Source organism: Drosophila hydei, unplaced genomic scaffold, assembly GCF_003285905.1.
Source record: "Drosophila hydei strain 15085-1641.00,03,60 unplaced genomic scaffold, DhydRS2 tig00008130-arrow-arrow-pilon, whole genome shotgun sequence".
NCBI lineage: Eukaryota > Metazoa > Arthropoda > Insecta > Diptera > Drosophilidae > Drosophila > Drosophila hydei.
The window spans coordinates 1,959,491-1,977,909 of record NW_022045839.1 but is presented as its reverse complement, the minus strand read 5'-3'; the positions used below and the strand labels follow the sequence as shown (position 1 = coordinate 1,977,909).

At 42.8% G+C, this 18,419-nt stretch overlaps 6 protein-coding genes across 7 annotated transcripts; 4 read left to right on the top strand and 2 right to left on the bottom strand.

Annotated features, from left to right (window-relative positions):
• The first annotated feature begins 41 nt into the window (after window positions 1-41).
• On the top strand, window positions 42-6,696 carry LOC111597914 (protein clueless). The gene is made up of 7 exons (XM_023312855.2): window positions 42-559; window positions 2,014-3,163; window positions 3,226-5,557; window positions 5,623-5,748; window positions 5,817-6,032; window positions 6,099-6,310; window positions 6,380-6,696. Exons 1-7 carry the CDS (start codon window positions 388-390, stop codon window positions 6,609-6,611), a joined length of 4,440 nt encoding a protein of 1,479 aa, XP_023168623.1. The 5' UTR covers window positions 42-387; the 3' UTR covers window positions 6,612-6,696.
• Window positions 6,697-8,056: 1,360 nt separating this feature from the next.
• LOC111597969 (ubiquitin carboxyl-terminal hydrolase calypso) lies at window positions 8,057-9,588 on the bottom strand. Its single transcript, XM_023312942.2, has 2 exons — window positions 9,377-9,588; window positions 8,057-9,326 (listed from the first exon to the last, which is right to left on the bottom strand). Exons 1-2 carry the CDS (start codon window positions 9,519-9,521, stop codon window positions 8,068-8,070), a joined length of 1,404 nt encoding a protein of 467 aa, XP_023168710.1. The 5' UTR covers window positions 9,522-9,588; the 3' UTR covers window positions 8,057-8,067.
• A 103-nt stretch (window positions 9,589-9,691) lies between these two features.
• Window positions 9,692-10,300, top strand: LOC111597971. 2 transcript variants are annotated; one of them, XM_023312944.1, is made up of 2 exons: window positions 9,692-9,907; window positions 9,999-10,300. In XM_023312944.1, exons 1-2 carry the CDS (start codon window positions 9,776-9,778, stop codon window positions 10,107-10,109), a joined length of 243 nt encoding a protein of 80 aa, XP_023168712.1. In that variant the 5' UTR covers window positions 9,692-9,775; the 3' UTR covers window positions 10,110-10,300. The 2 variants fall into 2 exon arrangements, with proteins under 2 accessions (XP_023168712.1, XP_023168713.1); XM_023312945.1 differs by having other exon boundaries at window positions 9,692-9,877; window positions 9,999-10,298.
• Window positions 10,301-10,457: 157 nt separating this feature from the next.
• LOC111597972 lies at window positions 10,458-11,250 on the top strand. The gene has a single exon (XM_023312946.2). It carries the CDS (start codon window positions 10,747-10,749, stop codon window positions 10,930-10,932), a length of 186 nt encoding a protein of 61 aa, XP_023168714.1. The 5' UTR covers window positions 10,458-10,746; the 3' UTR covers window positions 10,933-11,250.
• A 184-nt stretch (window positions 11,251-11,434) lies between these two features.
• LOC111597970 (lipoyltransferase 1, mitochondrial) lies at window positions 11,435-13,784 on the top strand. The gene is made up of 3 exons (XM_023312943.2): window positions 11,435-12,105; window positions 12,911-13,372; window positions 13,443-13,784. Exons 1-3 carry the CDS (start codon window positions 11,500-11,502, stop codon window positions 13,611-13,613), a joined length of 1,239 nt encoding a protein of 412 aa, XP_023168711.2. The 5' UTR covers window positions 11,435-11,499; the 3' UTR covers window positions 13,614-13,784.
• A 455-nt stretch (window positions 13,785-14,239) lies between these two features.
• Window positions 14,240-17,888, bottom strand: LOC111598016 (tyrosine-protein kinase Shark). The gene is made up of 6 exons (XM_023313024.2): window positions 17,682-17,888; window positions 17,512-17,588; window positions 16,819-17,235; window positions 16,226-16,762; window positions 14,983-16,165; window positions 14,240-14,915 (listed from the first exon to the last, which is right to left on the bottom strand). The coding sequence occupies exons 1-6, from the start codon at window positions 17,764-17,766 to the stop codon at window positions 14,422-14,424; spliced, it is 2,793 nt and encodes a 930-aa protein (XP_023168792.2). The 5' UTR covers window positions 17,767-17,888; the 3' UTR covers window positions 14,240-14,421.
• Window positions 17,889-18,419: the final 531 nt, after the last annotated feature.

Here is an 18,419-nt window from a genome sequence, read left to right as displayed (position 1 = left end):
TAAAATCTATTTTTATCAGTTGCTTGGCTCGGTCACACTGACAGGTTCCAGCTGAAAAACAACGCGTTAATTTATAAATTAACGACTAAAAATCGTAGCTCAATACAGTGTGTTAATGCTAACGTAGCCAAAGATATAATTGTCATATGTTTACAAATAGCCACCCGGACAATAAATCATCGTTTATATTAGATATTCTAGTTAAAAATCAAAATCACATACGCGCAATCGGTTTGAACGCAGTGAGCAGAACAAAGCAGAAAGCAAGAGCAAGAGCAAGCAATCAGCAGTCGCCAGAGCAGTGTAGAGTTGTGTAACACGGCAGCGTGAACGTGTAATATAATTTGGATTTGGGTTTTTGTGCGCTAAAACAGAAACATACGCAGCATGGCGCTCGAGATTGATGCAAAAAATGCGGCGGCGGCTACGACTGGTGACGCTGGTGCCCCTGGCAAGGCCAAAGCCAAGGAGAATAAGAGCAACAGCAACAACAATAATGCACTCGCTGCCGGCGAAAAGAACTTGGTCAATGGCAACAGCGCCGCTACGAAGAAGAAAGGTGCGTTAACTATGACATTTTCGATCAAAGCATCCAACACCCCTACCTCTACCCATACCCTACTTTTCATTTTCACTTTTATATGTGCTAATATAACCAGTAAATGGCAATGATAACTGTTTAATGCGATATTTGCGAGAAAAAGTCCATCACATAACATTTTTACGTTACGTAATGTATTTTTTTCTATAATGCTTTAAATGCGGTCTGCCCGTCTATTGCTGGGCGCTATTGTCGTTGCCTTCACCGCGTGCGTTTCAATTGCATTTGTATAAGTGGGAGTTACGTACTGTGTACATCGCTGTGCGTGCGAGTATTAGTGCTCATGCGTTTTCTTAAATATGGCAACGCGCATACATACACATGTTTATGTGTCGTTGCTCCTATGTTCATTAACCCCCTGCGGCGGCGAATTAAATGTTTCTTTAACCTACAATTACCACGTGCTTGCTTAACGCATTTAATTTCGCATGCAACAAACAAAACTTGCTCGCCCATACACTCCCATAAACAATATATCACCATGTTAATTATGTAAATCATGTTTTTCTACTTCTTTGAAATACCTCTAGAACAAACGGATTCCAGCATAAGTTTCTCTCTCCCTCTCTCTCTGGTAATATCTCAACATTTGCTCTGCATTTCTAGATTTGTTTATGAAATTAGGTTTCGTTGTAATTTTTAACTGTGCTGTTGAAATTAACATGGCTCTGTGAAAAAAAAGATGCCCGATTATTGAATTGAGGTTTTAGTTAAATTTAACGGCTGCACTCTTGCAGCTCTGTCTTATCAGCTATTGCCGTGACGCGGTTTGTTTGCTTTTCTCTTTTTTGTTTTACAGCAAACGAAACATGACTGTTTAAGTGTGTGTGTGCGTAACATACGCCATGTGTATGTGCTTGCGCCGGCTACAGTGAATGGCAAAAGTAAATGCTCGCTGAACACTTATGTAACAAGTGAGCCAAAATGTAGGTGAGGTCAGGTCGTTTTGATTAGCAAATTACTGAACTTACTGGTTCACTGAATCTCTACGACACAACTTGCTTACAATATTATTAACTCACAATAGTATTTAAAATTATTTACATATTTAAAGCAAATTATCTATATCAATATACAATAGCACGTCACATCCATATATTTTATCATCTCATGGGATTGTGAACTGGAACTTCACCGTACTTAAACGCCATCAGAACCAGTTCGCAGCTCATCTGCATAGAATTTGAATTAGAGACTCTTTTGTAATTTTTGTTATTAATTACAATAACAAAATTTATACCACATTAAACAATAACAATAAGGTGGTAAACGTATTTTATTAGCATGTAACTAGCTCAAGAACTGTTCTCGGTGAGAAACCCTCATAAAGAATTCAGGAATGTTTGTTCATTTTATTCCACCCTTGACCACAATTTGAATAACAATTCTCGTATTTGTGTTTTCAAATGCAGGCAAGAAAAATCGTAACAAAACCCCGCCTCAACAAGATGCAATTGATGCATCTGAAGCTCTCAGCAATGGGCATGCCGAGAAGGCGTCAGTTAACGGAGATACCGCCGATGCCAATGCAAATATGCTGGAAAAGAAAGTTGACGAAGAGGGAGCAACAGCCACAGAAGCAGCTGAGGTTGGATCATCAGGTGACGGTGGAGCTACTGGCGAGGGCGAAGCGGCTGCATCTGGCGAAGATGTTGATCTCGATGCTTTGCATGACATTGGCATAACAGTGAACATCAGCAGCCCCGGCACGGATGTGCTGTCCGTGCAGCTGTCGAGCATGGAGCTGGTGCAGGAAATCCACCAGCTGTTAATGGATCGTGAAGAGACATGCCACAGAACATGCTTCTCGCTTCAGTTGGACAACGTAACTTTGGATAATTTTGCTGAACTAAAAACTATCGAACCTCTGGAGCAGGGATCCACCATTCGTGTCGTCGAAGAGCCGTACACAATGCGCGAAGCACGCATTCATGTGCGCCATGTACGAGACCTCCTCAAAAATCTTGATCCGGCCGATGCATACAATGGCATCGACTGCACCTCCTTAACATATTTAAATACCATCACACAAGGCGATCTGTTGGACAAAAAGCGAACACGTCCCGACTCCGTCGACTGCACGCCGCCCGATTATGTGACGCCCGGCGTTCGTGAACCGCCGCTATTGCCATTGCATCCAAATATTAAGAATGCAAAGGGACCACAGGCACTGAAAGTGTTGACCACATCGGCATGGAATCCACCACCTGGGCCCCGTAAACTACATGGTGATCTGATGTATTTATATGTGGTTACCATGGAAGATAAGCGCTTTCACATCTCAGCCTGCTCCAAGGGCTTTTATATTAATCAGTCCACAGACGAATGCTTCAATCCTAAACCGGATAATCCTAGCCATTTGAGTCATTCGCTCATAGATCTATTATCGCACATTTCGCCGTCGTTCCGCCGCGCTTTTCAAACCATACAAAAGCGACGCACGATGCGACATGCCTTTGAACGTGTGGCGACGCCCTATCAAGTGTATCAATGGGCAGCGCCACAATTGGAGCACACCGTTGATGCCATACGTGCCGAAGATGCCTTTAGCTCTAAACTGGGGTGAGTCTACAGAGAAGCTTTAGCCAATAAATCGATTATATATTCAATTATACTGTCTTTAGGTACGAGGAGCATATACCCGGTCAGACGCGCGACTGGAACGAGGAGCTGCAGACAACCCGGGAACTGCCACGCAAGACACTGCCAGAGCGCTTGCTGCGCGAGCGTGCAATCTTTAAGGTGCACGGAGATTTTGTTACGGCTGCGACTCGTGGAGCCATGGCTGTAATTGATGGCAATGTGTTGGCCATTAATCCCGGAGAAGATGCCAAAATGCAAATGTTCATTTGGAATAATATATTCTTTTCGCTGGGATTCGATGTGCGCGACCATTACAAGGAGCTGGGTGGTGATCATGCTGCATTTGTGGCGCCCCGCTATGATCTGCATGGCGTACGTGTCTATAATGCTGTGGATATCGAGGGTCTATATACCCTGGGTACAGTTGTCATTGACTATCGTGGTTATCGTGTGACCGCCCAATCCATTATACCTGGTATATTGGAGCGTGAGCAGGAGCAATCAGTTGTCTATGGATCCATTGACTTTGGAAAAACGGTGCTCAGTCATCCTAAGTATTTGGAGTTGCTCCGTCTCGCGGGCAAGCGTTTGAAGATCTTGCCTCATTCGGTTCTGAATGAACGCGATGAGCCAGTGGAGCTGTGCTCCTCTGTTGAGTGCAAGGGCATCATTGGCAACGATGGTCGACACTATATACTCGATCTGTTGCGCACGTTCCCGCCAGATGTAAACTTCCTTAAGCTTGAAGATGTACAGCTGGGAAAGGAACTCATCGATATGGGCTTTCCCATTGAGCACCGCCATAAACTGTGCTGTTTACGACAGGAGCTGCTTGAGGCGTTCATTGAGGATCGTTATGTGACCTTTATACGCATTGCTGCAGTGCATCTGCAACAGTTGAATGCCAAAAAGCAGGCTGAGAAAGAACTGCCCTCCATAGTTGAAAAACAAGAGGAGCCAGAGAAAGAGCAAACAGAAAAGGAAAAGCAGACAGAAAAGGAGAAGGAAGAGGAGAAGGAAAATGATAAGGAAGACGAGCAGAAAGAATCCAAGCCCAGTCCCAGTGAGACGAAGAGCGCTGAGGCCATGGTCAATGCCATACGTGAAGCGCAATCAAATGTGGCTGTCTCAAATGAGGTGCAAGCTGCGGAGGTCGTAAAACGGGCATGCGCCGCTGTGGGTTCGCTCAAGGAGAAAGAGTTTGATTTCCGCTTCAATCCGGATGTTTTCTCGCCAGGCATACGCCACGTCGATGGCCCCGAAGGTGGCATTCAATCGCTGGCTAAGCAAAAACGTCTCGTTCAGGATGCAGCCGAATTTTTGGTACTCAAGCAAATACCCGCCTTTATCAAGGAGCATATGGCACACTCCTCGCCGCCTATCGATGGCCAGAGTCTCACTGAATCTCTGCACAGCCATGGGATCAACGTCCGCTATCTGGGCAAGGTGGTCAAAATGCTCGGCCAAATGCCGCGCATGGACTATTTGCATCGTATTGCCATACTCGAGCTGATTGTGCGTGCCACCAAGCACATCTACTACACCTATATGCAAAGCACCGAGCCCCTGCATCTCTCGGCGGCAATTAGCCATTTTCTTAATTGCCTGTTGACCACTGGACCTGTGAATCCCGCCGTCAGCAGCGAAGACGTGCACAAGAAGCAGTCGCGCAACAACGGTGGCAAGCACAATAAACACAACAAAACAAACAAGACAACTAAGCCCCAATCAGCTTCGGCGGCGGCCGCCACACAGAATGGCCATAGCTCCTCAACTGCCAATGTTTCGACCAATGCAGCATCCAACAATGCATCCAGCAACAGCAGCTACGACTGGACGTTGGTCACACCACGTTCCCTATGGCAGCAAATACGAAAGGAGGTGAAAGCATATTGGAACTGGGAGCTGGACTGCGATTCTATTGAGAGTGCTAGCGCAAAGTATGGACTGTTGCGCATCAGTCTGTTACGTGCCTTCTGCTTGAAGGTGGGCATCCAGGTGCTATTGCGTGAATACAACTTCGAGTCGAAGCACAAGCCCACCTTTGGCGATGACGATATTGTCAATGTGTTCCCGGTGGTCAAGCACATCAGTCCTAGGGCCTCAGATGCCTACAATTTCTATACGACGGGACAAGCAAAGAGCCAACAGGGTATGCTTAAGGAGGGATACGAATTGATTAGCGAGGCTCTCAATTTGCTGAACAATGTTTTCGGAGCTATGCATGTAGAGAATGGCTCCTGTCTCCGCATGCTGGCACGGCTTAGTTATCTGCTAGGCGATGCCCAGGACGCTCTGGCCATACAGCAACGTGCTGTTATCATGAGCGAGCGCGTCAATGGCATTGATCACCCATCAACCATACTGGAATACGTAAGACCGATTTGCCATCAAGGTATATATATATTTACTTCATTTCTTTTTTCCTCTATTTCTAGACACATTTGTCGCTGTACTCGTTTGCCAATGGTCATGTGGGTATGTCGTTGAAGCTGCTTTATCGCGCTCGCTATCTGCTGGTTCTTATCTGCGGCGAGGATCATCCCGAGGTGGCGCTGATCGATGTGAGTAGGCAATCTCAATGGAGACCACGGTTTAGATTTAATTATTGTTTATTGCTTTATCCACACAGAGCAACATAAGTTTGATCCTGCACGCTCTGGGTGAATATGAGCTCTCTTTGCGTTTCATTGAGCATGCTCTCAAGCTGAATCTGAAGTACTTTGGCAATAAAGCAATGCACGTGGCCGTCAGCTATCACCTAATGGCCCGTATTCAATCCTGCATGGGCGATTTTCGCTCAGCGTTGAACAACGAAAAGGAAACCTACTCCATTTACAAATCACAGGCATGTTCATTGATGTGAGGTGTTCCAATGGTCAGTCTAATTAACTCTTGATTTTCCTACCTGTAGCTTGGTGAGAAGCATGACAAAACGCGCGAATCGGCTGAGTGCTTGCGTCTATTGACACACGAGGCTGTTGCGCTGCAGCGGAAGATGAACGACATCTACTCCAATGGCAAGTTGACCAGCGATTTGCCACCCATACACATAACGCCGCCGTCAATGGGCTCTGTACTGGAAATGCTTAACACTATCAATGGTATACTCTTTGTGCATATCAGGTGGGTCATCAGTTAAATATACTTCAATTAGTTTGTGCTTAAAATTGTTATTTATTGTTCAATCGACAGCCAAAAGGATATTGTGAAGGTGCGTAGCCAGATTGAAAAGCATTTGAAGACGAACAGCGACGAGAGTGACGCAACCGATGACAATGAGGTAACAGCGGCACTCAAAACGTTTGTGGCTGCTATCAACTACAATGAGACTGAACAGCCGAAAGATGTTTCAGAAGCAGGTGCACCCACAGCCGCGCAGCTAACAAATGGAAGCGAAGAGTTAACTACGACGGTTTCAAGTTGAATGCAGGCAGATCAAACGCGGCAGCTATGAATGCAAACAACGAGCCTTCACAATTCACATAAATAAAAACAACACACACCAAAAACAGAAACACACAGTTAACATAAAAGTCACAAAATTATCAACTCTGTTGTCCAACATGTTAGTTTGTCAACGTTTCATTTTATTTCGTGGACTGAGCAAAATTCGCAACAACAAAGTGTTTTTACTTCCAAACAACAACCTAAGTGGATAATCTTACAAAAAAAGAAAAAACAAATCTAAAAAGAGGAAAAAAGTAGTATACAAAATCAACAACATAATAAAATAAAGCATAATTATTTATGTTTGTTTCCTAAAGGCTGCTCTTGTACTGCTCACATATGCAAAGTTAAATTTAACTATACATATATATATATAAACCATATACGGCCATATCCTTAGCAGATAAAAGGCTTGAAAAACATTTTAGCTTTAGTCTATCAATCAGAAAAACAAAAACTATAAAGCACTCTACCAAGCATCCTCCTAATCATCACCAGCTTTATAGAACATCTTTTTTGTTAAACATTTGCCTTATTTTTATAGTTTATAAAAGCATAATACACATGAAAACATAATGATATATATATAAAGCTATATATATATATATATAGTTAGTGTGCATTGTTTTTGTTTTGTTGAGCAACAAATATATACATAATTTAAGTTTGCGCCGAAGTATACGGAATACGTGAAAGCATATGGAAATGGTTCTTTTTCTGTTATACAATTACCATATAGATATATAGAAATATATATATACATACATATGTCACACATACACACACGTACATTTTCGTACTTGGAACATTTAATTACATGAACAAAAATGTTTTTTATTACAAAAAAAGATCAAATAAAACCAAAACATAAAAGTACATACAGCACTTCCGCAATTGAGGTTTAAATAATTATCATACTTAAAAGCTAGTTAAATTAGGTGTATATAGTTACATGCAGTGAAATCTCCTTTGAAAGACAGCTTTCAAAGTCTGCCAGTTAAATGGTTTTGAAATATATTGTAATATATATATATTTTCAATATTGATAAAAATGTAATTTTTGGAAATTGATATAAATATTTATTATTGAAGAGAGGAAAACAAGTGACTGAAAGAATGAAGTTGAAATTAAATTTACCAGCTAATATTGTTTGCATTTATAATTAAACAATTTAAATAGCTTTTTAAAAGGTAAATCATAATAAATTGATACAAATTAGTATAGCTACAATAGAAATTATATGCTATTATGACTCGGACATCAATCTCGGTCATAGAGTTTTAATGGAACTGTGCGAGATTTCACTCAATATATAATGAAATATATTTATAGTACTAATTTAGACAATTTTAGTGAATGATATATAAAATTATATAATATAGATATATATATATATATAGCGTAAGATTAGTTTAGTCTATCCTAATGCACATCACTTGCGCTTTCTGCACTTGTTTCGTCCCTTGCGTCTGCGTCCCGGCGTCTTTCCAGGTGACTTTCCATTCTTTGCCGTCTGCGGTTGTTGTGGCTGCTGTTGTTGCTGTTGCTGCTGCTGCTGCGGCTGGGATTTGGCGCCTCCACCGGCGGCATTTGCATTGCTGTTCGCCGTATTAGAAGCTGCTGCGGCGCTGCTCTGTTTGCTGAGTCGATTTGCAGCGCTCTGTCCACTTATCTTCTTGGTGGGCAACAGATGTTGGCTGACCAGTTCACCGAGCACACCTTGGTGGGCCAGCATGGAAAGAAAAGTGCAGATGAATTTGTCATAGTTGTGGGTGCGACGACTGGCGTCCACTTTGAACATTTGCCGACGATCGTTCTCATCGGCTAAGTGCTGCTCATTGATGGCGATTTCTGTATCTAGATTCTTGAGCAGTGATTGCAAATCACGTGCTGTAAAGGCACTTGGCTCTAGCAGCGTGTTGGGTGTATCCGGACGCTGTTGATCGTCGCGCTCGCCCTGCTCATCCGCTTTGAGCAGCTTCTGCAGTGTGCCAGACACAATGGCTTGATTGGTGCGCAACATCTTTAACTTGTGTGTGATGGCGATTCGACGATCGGGCACCACGGCCATCAAATTAAAACGAATGTCTTGCTCACCGGTCGCGATGCCCAACCGTTCAGCCATCACGCGACGAAACTTGTCCGTCCAATCTTCATGGTCTTCCCAGCAGCCATGATTCATTGGGTATGGCTTCAGTCCATCCAACTCGAACAGCTGCCCGTTAATGGGAACAAAGCTAACAAAATGAAATGCTTCCCCTGTAAATCGACAACTGGCGACACCAGCTCCAGTGCGTTCCAGACGACGACGCGCTTGCGGCATGGCGTGCGAGTTGTGGGCACAAGCCAGCTCTGGTGTATTGCCAATGGCTAGACCCTTGTTCTCCGGGCTCATACCCTTAGTATGGGCCTTCAGGCGACTTAACGTTTCGCCGAGCTGCAGATTGTTTTCATTGCAATTAAGCAGCACGGAGAGCAAAGCATGGGTAGCACAGCTATTGGGCACCACCTGCTGGGCAAAGAAGATGCTTGAAATAGCTTCCTCATCCTTGACAAATATTTCGGCAGTTGTCTCTACAATTTTGCGACGTGCTCGACGCTCTTCGATCCAGCGAAAGAGAAAAATGAAGCCGTAAGGACTTTCTATAGGCTTTTGCAGGTCATACACCTCTTCCACTTGTACGTCGTGACCTACAAGAAATATGTATAATGTAATATACCTTGCAAATATATTAACTTACAGCCAAAATCTTCTAAGAGCAGCGTAAAAAGACCCGGATCTGATTCTAGTTCTAGCCAACCATCGGCTAGTTGAGCCATGGGCAATGCATTGTTATTTGGGGCGCTGCTTGCAGTTGTGCTGATGCCGCCAGCTGCGACGTTCATTGCGCTGGCCAGCTTGAAGATAATTTTCACACAACTTTTTACACAATTATCAAATACAAACAAAACTTTGTTTTTCTGCGCTGCAGACCTGTGAGTGGCACTGTTTCACTTGGCGGCGCTCTGTGTGAATGACTGCCATAAACGGTGTGGCAGCCTTGTTTAGGATTTACACTCAGCTGTTTTGACGTAACTCTCGTTCGGCACATTACTATTAATATTAAGCAAATCAGATTTTAAATAATTTTAATTTAAAAATGGTGCGCTTAAATATAGTCTATCTGACGAAACGGGTACCACTCATCCACTTCCGTAAGGGAGGTCAAGCATTGGCTAACAAGCCAGCTGCAAGTCAACAGGCAAGTTCAAAGGATTCCGGAGGCAAAAAGGTTAACTTTATAGCCATTAACAACATCAGACGATGCCCATTTTAATAAAACACTATGCTCAGTTCCTAATTTGTGATTAACAATTCAACAGACTACTGGGGGACCTGCAATTGAGGACTGGGAGCTGCCTTCGCGCTTCGCCCGCAAGCCAATCGACCCACTGGAGGCAGAGTACATTAACAATGGCGGAATACCCAATTAAAATGATTCTCGACTGGCTGCTTAAAATAAAAAAAATTTTAATAGTGAATGCATTGTGAACGCATCACGTTGTATTGATTATGTGATTGACAGCTGTTTTAACATTCAAGAGCATTCACAAGCAAACCTAGCCATCATATGTTTTGTATAAATTTCGGTAAAGTTAATTAAATTACGAGAATTTCCTAATGTGTTTCCAAATTCTACGTTAATATGAACATTTAAACAGTATATGCTAAGATAGCGTTTTGAAAAGCTTACTGTTAAGTGAGGAGTATCTCTGTTAGCTGGGCAGCTGTTATGCATAGTGCTCGGAATTGCCATTCCAATAGGGTTTTCAGTGCTTATCTTGCGCCAAAGTGAATCAGACGTGATTGCTACGTACAACATTTACCGTTGACTAAAAAGTCTGTGTGTCAGTGTTTGTTTTGTGTTATACCGCTTGCGTTCGCTCCATCCCCCGCACAGCACAAACATTCGAGTGGAAAATTTTCAATATACATTTTCAAGGCGGTATCAACCGATTTGTTATAAATTTTGTATATTGTTTGGCTTATTGCGTAGCAAAAGTGTGTGCTTATTGATTGGCCAGAGGCTGGCCTAAATTCCTGTCGACCGTTTAGACCGATCTTTCTTGGATGGGTGTAAAGCGTAGTATGCAAGTGAACTGGTGCAGCAACAAGGACTGTTTGGGTCTACGTAAGCGTGTCTGCGGACTGCATCAAACCTGGAAGTGGCTCCATCAGACGCCCGCCCTGCACGAATACCTCATCTCCGCTAGCTCTGTGGCAGCAGATACTCAAATCCCAACCAGCGCGCTCTAAAGTCCAAAATAACAATCGGCCAAAAACAACAGCAAAAAATATATAAAAAGCAATAAACCAAAAGGAGAAATACGACAAGCAGCGTGCTGAACAACAAAAAAAAAGTAACAAAGAAAAAAATAAGCTAAAATAGAACCGCTACAGATAATAATTAATACGCACACACCTAGGCATAATAGACAAGCATATAGACTTTTAAATTCAATCTAACCTAACAAAAAGAAGCAGCACCGCGGCAGTTAAAAAGTGACCAAAAAAAAAAACAACATATCAATTAGCGACTGACTCTGCCGATGACCTTGTTTTTGTAACAACGAACGCAAATAGTAAGCAAGTGCATTGCCGTTGTCTGTCCGTTGACTGCAAAAGAGACAGAGCGCGAGAGAGAGTGAGAGCGACATAGCAACAGAGCCAATAAGCTTCCTTGTAAGAAGAGCGACGGCAACAGCAACAACAGTAAAAGCGCTGCACCGAGTTGTGCAATAAAAATAACAGAAGACGAGCACAATAAGAAAAAAGTAACAGCTGTTCCCATTTTGTGCCTGATTGTTAAATTAAATATTTAAAATGAGCATATTACTGCGTCGTAATTCGAGCCAGCTGCGCTTGCTGCAGCGCCTTTGCGCAACGTCAACCGAAATCACGCGTCTGGCCTCAGATAACAATACTACTGCATCTACAACTACTACAACAACCACGCCAACGACAACGACTGCAACTGCATCGACAACAAAAACTTCGTCAGCTGGCAAAAGGCTCGCCGCTGTGGCCGACGCTGATATCAAGAAATCGGTTTTCATCTCGCAATCTAATGACATTTACACGAATCTAGCTCTCGAGGATTGGCTCTATAAGAACTTTGACTTTAGCCATCATCATGTCTTGCTGCTGTGGGCCAATCAGCCGTGCGTTGTCATTGGCCGCCATCAGAATCCCTTTACCGAGGCGAATGTATCCAAGCTAATGGAACGAGGCATTACTCTCGCCCGTCGCAACAGCGGTGGCGGTGCCGTCTATCATGATCCGGGCAATCTCAACTGCACGTTCTTTACACCCCGCGAGCGTTACGATCGCAAGTACAATCTGAACATTGTGACGCGCTCGCTGTTCCGCGAGTGGGCCATCAAGGCGGAGATCAACGATCGCGATGATATTGTTATCGCCAACAAAAAGGTTAGACATGTGGCCAAATCTACGTATCTACGTAGCTCTCGCGCTTATCAGCTCAGTTGACAAACAAGCATCTGGCCAGGCCTGGCCTACAGTTCAAACCGGCTTAGAATAGCCTTCAGCTTGACGCCAGAGAAGCCATCAAAACAATTTTGCAAATTTTCCATACAAAATGAAAAGTTCAGCAGTTTTTTGTTCTTCTTTACCCTTGCAGCAGACTTGCAGAAAGTCAAATATGTATGCTTCGTATTCACATCGACAGTCGTGTCCAAATTTATATATATTTATATATCAAATTAGTTTTTTGATTTTATGTAGCCATGCTTTTTTTTGGTGTTTTTTTTGCTGAAGGCACTACGAAGATAAAAAAGTGATTTGATTTTTTATTAATTTAACGATTAAGTTAATTAATTAAATTTATTTTTATAATCATTATTAAGAGTTTAACAAAATTATTTTCTACTAAATGTGGGTAATCGCAAACTCTTCAACCTACCCTCGTAGCCAGAACTGTCCAGTTAGAACTAGTATATAGCCTATACATAGAAACCACTGGAAATTTCTGATTTTGTTGTTGCTTGATAGATCAGTAACATCTGATTGATCATTATGTATATATGTATATATATGTATATATATATATATAAATTATATAGTTGCTATAGTTACAATCCATCAGCCTCAATCTGCAAGGGAATTCAATACACGCCAGACAGTAGAAAACGTTTTTCTTATCAATTCTTTTCAATTTGAAGCTTATCTTTTTGAAATTAATTTGCATCTATTAAAATGATTTATTATGTTTCAGATATCGGGCACGGCTGCTAAGTTGGGTCGCCCCAATGCTTATCATCATTGCACCATTTTGGCCACGGCCAACAAGTTGCATCTGAGTGAGTCGCTGGTCAAGGAGAAGGCCAATTATATTAGTCGTGCCACGGCATCGGTGCCATCGGCCATACGCAACCTGGCGGATGTCAATCGGAATGTTAATGTGCAGCAGCTGCTCTCTGCCGTGGGCTATGAGTACTTGCGCACGTCAGCAACGTCGTTGAAAGATGGCGGTAGCACGCAAACAATGAATCAGCGTGGCTTTCAGCTAATCAATCCCACGGAGAAATGGTTCCCCGGCATCGAGGAGCTGCGCACCAACTTCAGCTCCTGGGATTGGGTCATTGGCAAGACGCCGAAGTTTACGGTCGAAAAGGATCTCGAACTGAAGGGCAATGAGAGTGGCATGAAGCTCAAGCTGAACGTCGAAGTGGAAGCTGTAAGACATTATTTGCATATCCCTCCTTGCGTTTCAAGTCACTAATGCATAATTTTTGCTTTTCTTGCAGGGTCTGATGACTAAAATCGCCTTACAGCTCCCGCAAAGCGAACAACTGGTGCCAGTGGTCACTCCTCTCCAGGGCCAGGCATACAATGAGCACAACTTGAATGGCATCATGGACGCGCTCAAGTTGGTCTCCACCTCGAATGTGCAACAGGCGATGAACGGCTCAATTTGATATTTGTTTTGCTAGCAGATCGCATACACTTGATGCCTTTCTTTTTGTCCTTTTTATAAAGTTGCAACTTTGCTTTATATACATTATATGATCTTTATAACTGATCTAAATACCTGAACTAACTTAGCATATAAGACAAAATTAACAATTTCTATATTTTTTATCAATTTGCAATAAATGCGCTAAATGAAATGTATTTCATGAAAATATAGTATATACTTTCGGGCTGCCATCTAAAATAATTGATGTAATTGTACGGATCATAATGATGATCTTGAGAAGTTGAACTTATGTATTTAAGATATAGATTTGGTAAAAATGAGTATAAGAAATAAAAAGCAGAGCTTATTTTTGGGCGGTCACTGAAATTCATTTAAAATGTTTTAATTTAAACTATAACATAATTTCAGGCTGGAAGTCAATGAATGTCGTAAACATTTATGCTGCATACATTAAACCAAAACCATTTGGAAATCATAAATACAAATGTTTGTATAAAAACATTTAATTGCATAATTGTTAATTGTTATAATAAAATGTAAGGCACTTGTTCGCTATTTGACACAAATTGTTTACAAATATGTAAAATACATTTATATACATATATATGTGTATATATAGTTATATGGTACAAGTAGTTATACAGGTTTATATATAGAAGAAGCTCGTAGTATATCGGCCAGGATATGTTTGGAAAGATGCGAGCTCAAAACAAAATAATACGTTAGATAGATGAATACATAGAGTAGGTGTAAAAGAAATTGCACTCGTTAAAGAAAATTGAATGATGAGCAGAGCAGCTGCCTATCTAGATATGCACCGACTGGACCAGCTCTGGAAGATTCTGATACTCAGGATCACGACTGAAGAACTCCATGAGATAGGCAAAAGTGGGCCGCTCTCTGGGATGATAGTTCCAGCAGCTTTGCATTACCGCATAAATGTAAGCCGGACAGACATTTGGCTGTGGTAAACGTTGTCCGCTGTCCACCAGCTTAATGGCATCCACATTGGATATGTCGCCGTACGGCGGTGCGCCCAAGGCAAACATCTCCCACAATGTGACCCCAAAGGACCAAACATCGCTCGCATGCGAAAAGATGCCATTGTTGAAGCTCTCCGGCGCATACCAGCGAATGGGCCAGCGCCCTCCTTGCGTGAAATGATATTCATCGCTGCCCGCGCTTAAAGAGCGCGACATGCCAAAGTCACTAATCTTAGCCTGTTGCGTAGACGTCAGTAATATGTTCCTTGCGGCCAAATCGCGGTGCACAAAATGCTGCGTTTCCAGATAATGCATACCTGTCCGATCAAATCAAATCAAATCAATCAGTAAAATGACATTAGGAAATTTGTGGAACCCACTTACCGCAGGCAATTTGCGAGGCCCACAGCTTCAGCTCGTAGTTGACCTTCAGCTCGGTACTGTGATCCAGTATATACTGTAGCATGGAGCCCAGTGGCGCAAGCTCTTGAACCATCATCAGCATATCGCCCTTAGAGATGCCAATTAGACGCACAATGCACTTGTGCTCCAGTCGCATCATCACAGATGCTTCCCGAAGAAACTCTTGCTTATTGATCATCTGCTGCTCCTCATCGCGAAGTGTCTTGATTGCCACTTTCAACAAATGACCATTGGCTTGTCGCAGGCAACCCCTGTAAACGGAGCCGAATTCACCAGCTCCGATTTCGGTGTCTAGCTTCAGTTGATCTGGATGTATCAAGAAACGCTGCTTGGCTGCTTCTATCTCGCTGCTGCTTAATCCAATTGTTCCAGACCCGGCTCCGCTACATTTGCGCTGCAAATAGCTAGCCATTTCGCTCTCCGTAGAGCCAGTGGATATTATGGAGTCCAAGCGTAACACCTGTTTGCCATCAAATTGCTTGAGCTCCTTTTCCAGCAGCATATGCACATCTGTGGTAGGCAAATATCCATTGGTGGTAAGTGCAAGACGTTCCTTCTCAATGGCCACATCGCTCTTGGTGAAGTATTCCACCTCGTCTTCAGTCTTGTTGGCAATGGGTGGCAGCTCGATGGGCGTATTGTTGCGTGGCACATTGTACAGTTCCCCCGCATCCACATTGAAATTGCTGAAGTCTGTTGAAAAGGAGAGATTCTTTAGCATGGGCGCTGCCGCCTGCAGTTCCTCGTTGGCTGCAGCGACCAGGCTAACGCTACTCTCCGAATCGCTGCGCTTATTCTTCGTTTTGCTCTTGCGCAAACTGTTCATGTCAAAGAGACTCTTCTTGGGACTCACAATGCGCAGCGTATTGAACATCGAGCTGCTGTTTTCTTTCTGCTTTTTCTTTGTTATGGTCAGGACAGGCTGGTGCTTAGAACTGCCAGGATGGGGACTGGTTGGTGGGTGATCGCGTGGCTTATGTGTGGGACGTGGTATAGTAGCAAATGATGGCAGCTCCGGTTTGGGCTGTGGCGGCACGGGATACTTTAGACTGACGGGCAGCCCGTAAGAGAATCGCATATAATGCGCCACCAAATGCTCCAAGCTTGGCCAATAGGGACCATCGTCTATATACAGATATTTCGACTGTCAAATAAATGTAAAGTTCAACATATTTTTAGGGATATAGTAAATCTATTTTCATACCCCACTGGAAGTTAGCTTGGTGCCGTTCTGATAGAGATCCGCTTGAGAGATGAGAAAGTTTTTGACCACTTGATCGCCGAGCAGCGTCAATACATAGCCCGACGCTGCTGGCGATTCAGAGTAACGCACTAGAAAGTAGCCGGACATGTCCGCAGGCTGTTCCGAGGTTGGCTGCTTCTCTTGCACTTGTTTTTGGGCATAGTTTTTGAGTATGGCCACCGCCTCGTCTCGCTTCAAAGTACCATGGTACCACATCTCCCGACTCGTGTTGGCGGGAAGCATCTTATAGTTGAGCAGAAATTGCTCAACAGCCGTCTGTTGCGCCTCCTTGGCCAGATCGAAGGGAAACTCACCGGCGCTGGTCCGTGGCAGCAATGGAGCGTGCGCAGACAGTAGCTCCTGCACCGCTTCCAAATTGCCATGCTTGGCTGCCTCATGCAGCGGCACATGGCCGTTCTCAATGTTCCTGCTCTGCACGTTCGCCTGAGCAGCAATCAGCGTGCGTATAAAGCTGGCATCTTTCTTTCGGCAGGCGTACTACAAGGGTGCACAATAGGTTAGCCACTTTATTGGGACTACAACTCTGAACTTACATGCAAAGGCTGCCAGCCAAACGAATCGGAGCTATTCACTTGGACGCGCGCATCGAGCAGCAACTTCAGTATATCCTCATTGCAATTAATTGCAGCCAAATGTAGTGCTGTCTGGCCATCCTTATTCTTTGCATCGAAGTTGCGATTGCCACACTTCAAGAGTTCAAAGACCACCTTGCTCTCATTCTTGCTGGTGGCGCGATGCAGCAGATTTGTCACGCCCTGGCTTCGAGTATTAGGTGGCGGTGGATCGCCCGTGAGTGGCTGCGATAGCTTAGTAATCAATCCATTTGGCTCCTGCTGATAGTATTTCACTAAAGTTTCCAAGCCATGTAATATCTTAGTTTGCCCCTTGTCATCGATAGAGAAGAAGGCGTCCTCGCCATGACGTCGGATTTGATAGTGGCAGACCTCGCCCTGCAACAAAAATGCAATAAATTATTCACATAATAAAGACAACCTGTTGTTGTACCCTGTACACAAAACAGGTGGCAATATTGACTCATTTGCCAAATCTTTAAATATCAATGCTTCTGTGTAGCCCTCTGAATTAATATAAGTCACAGTAAACCCAGCTATTTATCCTAAACATTTTTTTAAACAATATTTTGTACACTCCTTATCCACACAGCGTATCTTTTAGTCGGGCAATCTCAATTATTTTACGACCGTCTGTTGATGTGCGTCATTTACCTGATAGAGCAGACTCAATACGAAATCGCCAGCTGCGGTGCTACTCTCCCGCACCAGAAATGTGCCATCCTCGTAACCTATGACAATTAATAAAATAAACAAATTGAATTTTCTTACTATCTGGGCGAGTCTTCTATAGACGCAGACATATCTATTTTTCTGATACGCACCTTGTTTTAGCAAATCGTCGGCGGCCTCGCGTGTTAAGCGGCCGTGGTACCATTTCATTTGATCATCACGTGGGTATGCTGCCATTTAAAGTCCATGCAATGTTTTGTACTACTGTTTAAATTATAAAAATAAACTTAATAAAAAAATAATTATCAGCAAGTCTGCTATGGCGCAGTGTTGCACACAACAAAACAATCGGCAAAGCAACAGGTTATCGTGATCGTCAGCTGGCAGCTATCGAGCGAGCGTAACTGATCAAGAGCCTCAACAAGTGGCAACGCTGGCAACTACATTGCGCGCTATTCTCCAAATTCAAAGTGAAAAGCATTTTAAGTTTCATTTATCGCATTTGTTTTTATATTTGTATTTTTTTTGTTTACTTTTTTTCCAATTTATTTTTGTTTTAGCTGAGAATGATCTACTAAAAACACAGTATTAAATTGTGTGCGATTACGATTAGTGTTTTGAGTGTTGTTTGTTTCTGTTTTGTTGTTTGTTTGTTTTTGTGTTTCATTCTGTTCAATACATTGTTTATATATTTATAATTTGTTTTGTTCTCATTTTAGGTTATGTGAGAGTAATCTTAAGCTTAAGCATTTAAAAAACGACTACAGACTATGAAAGAAAAGTTTAAATAATTATTAAATATAAACATTCAATGTCAGAAATGTATTTGTTTTGCATTTTTTCTCGTTTTTTTTTTTCTGTTTTGTTTGTTTGCATTAATTTAATATTAC

Coding starts and splice junctions, on each gene's coding strand:
- LOC111597914 (XM_023312855.2), top strand. CDS start 388: ATGGCGCTCGAGATTGATGCAAAAAATGCGGCGGCGGCTACGACTGGT. Junction 3,164..3,225: donor GCCTTTAGCTCTAAACTGGG/GTGAGTCTACAG, acceptor TACTGTCTTTAG/GTACGAGGAGCATATACCCG. Junction 6,311..6,379: donor ATACTCTTTGTGCATATCAG/GTGGGTCATCAG, acceptor TTCAATCGACAG/CCAAAAGGATATTGTGAAGG.
- LOC111597969 (XM_023312942.2), bottom strand. CDS start 9,521: ATGAACGTCGCAGCTGGCGGCATCAGCACAACTGCAAGCAGCGCCCCA. Junction 9,327..9,376: donor GCTCTTAGAAGATTTTGGCT/GTAAGTTAATAT, acceptor TATTTCTTGTAG/GTCACGACGTACAAGTGGAA.
- LOC111597971 (XM_023312944.1), top strand. CDS start 9,776: ATGGTGCGCTTAAATATAGTCTATCTGACGAAACGGGTACCACTCATC. Junction 9,908..9,998: donor AGGATTCCGGAGGCAAAAAG/GTTAACTTTATA, acceptor ACAATTCAACAG/ACTACTGGGGGACCTGCAAT.
- LOC111597972 (XM_023312946.2), top strand. CDS start 10,747: ATGGGTGTAAAGCGTAGTATGCAAGTGAACTGGTGCAGCAACAAGGAC.
- LOC111597970 (XM_023312943.2), top strand. CDS start 11,500: ATGAGCATATTACTGCGTCGTAATTCGAGCCAGCTGCGCTTGCTGCAG. Junction 12,106..12,910: donor TTGTTATCGCCAACAAAAAG/GTTAGACATGTG, acceptor ATTATGTTTCAG/ATATCGGGCACGGCTGCTAA. Junction 13,373..13,442: donor TGAACGTCGAAGTGGAAGCT/GTAAGACATTAT, acceptor CTTTTCTTGCAG/GGTCTGATGACTAAAATCGC.
- LOC111598016 (XM_023313024.2), bottom strand. CDS start 17,766: ATGGCAGCATACCCACGTGATGATCAAATGAAATGGTACCACGGCCGC. Junction 17,236..17,511: donor TATTGAGTCTGCTCTATCAG/GTAAATGACGCA, acceptor TTTTTGTTGCAG/GGCGAGGTCTGCCACTATCA. Junction 16,166..16,225: donor CCAAGCTAACTTCCAGTGGG/GTATGAAAATAG, acceptor TTTATTTGACAG/TCGAAATATCTGTATATAGA.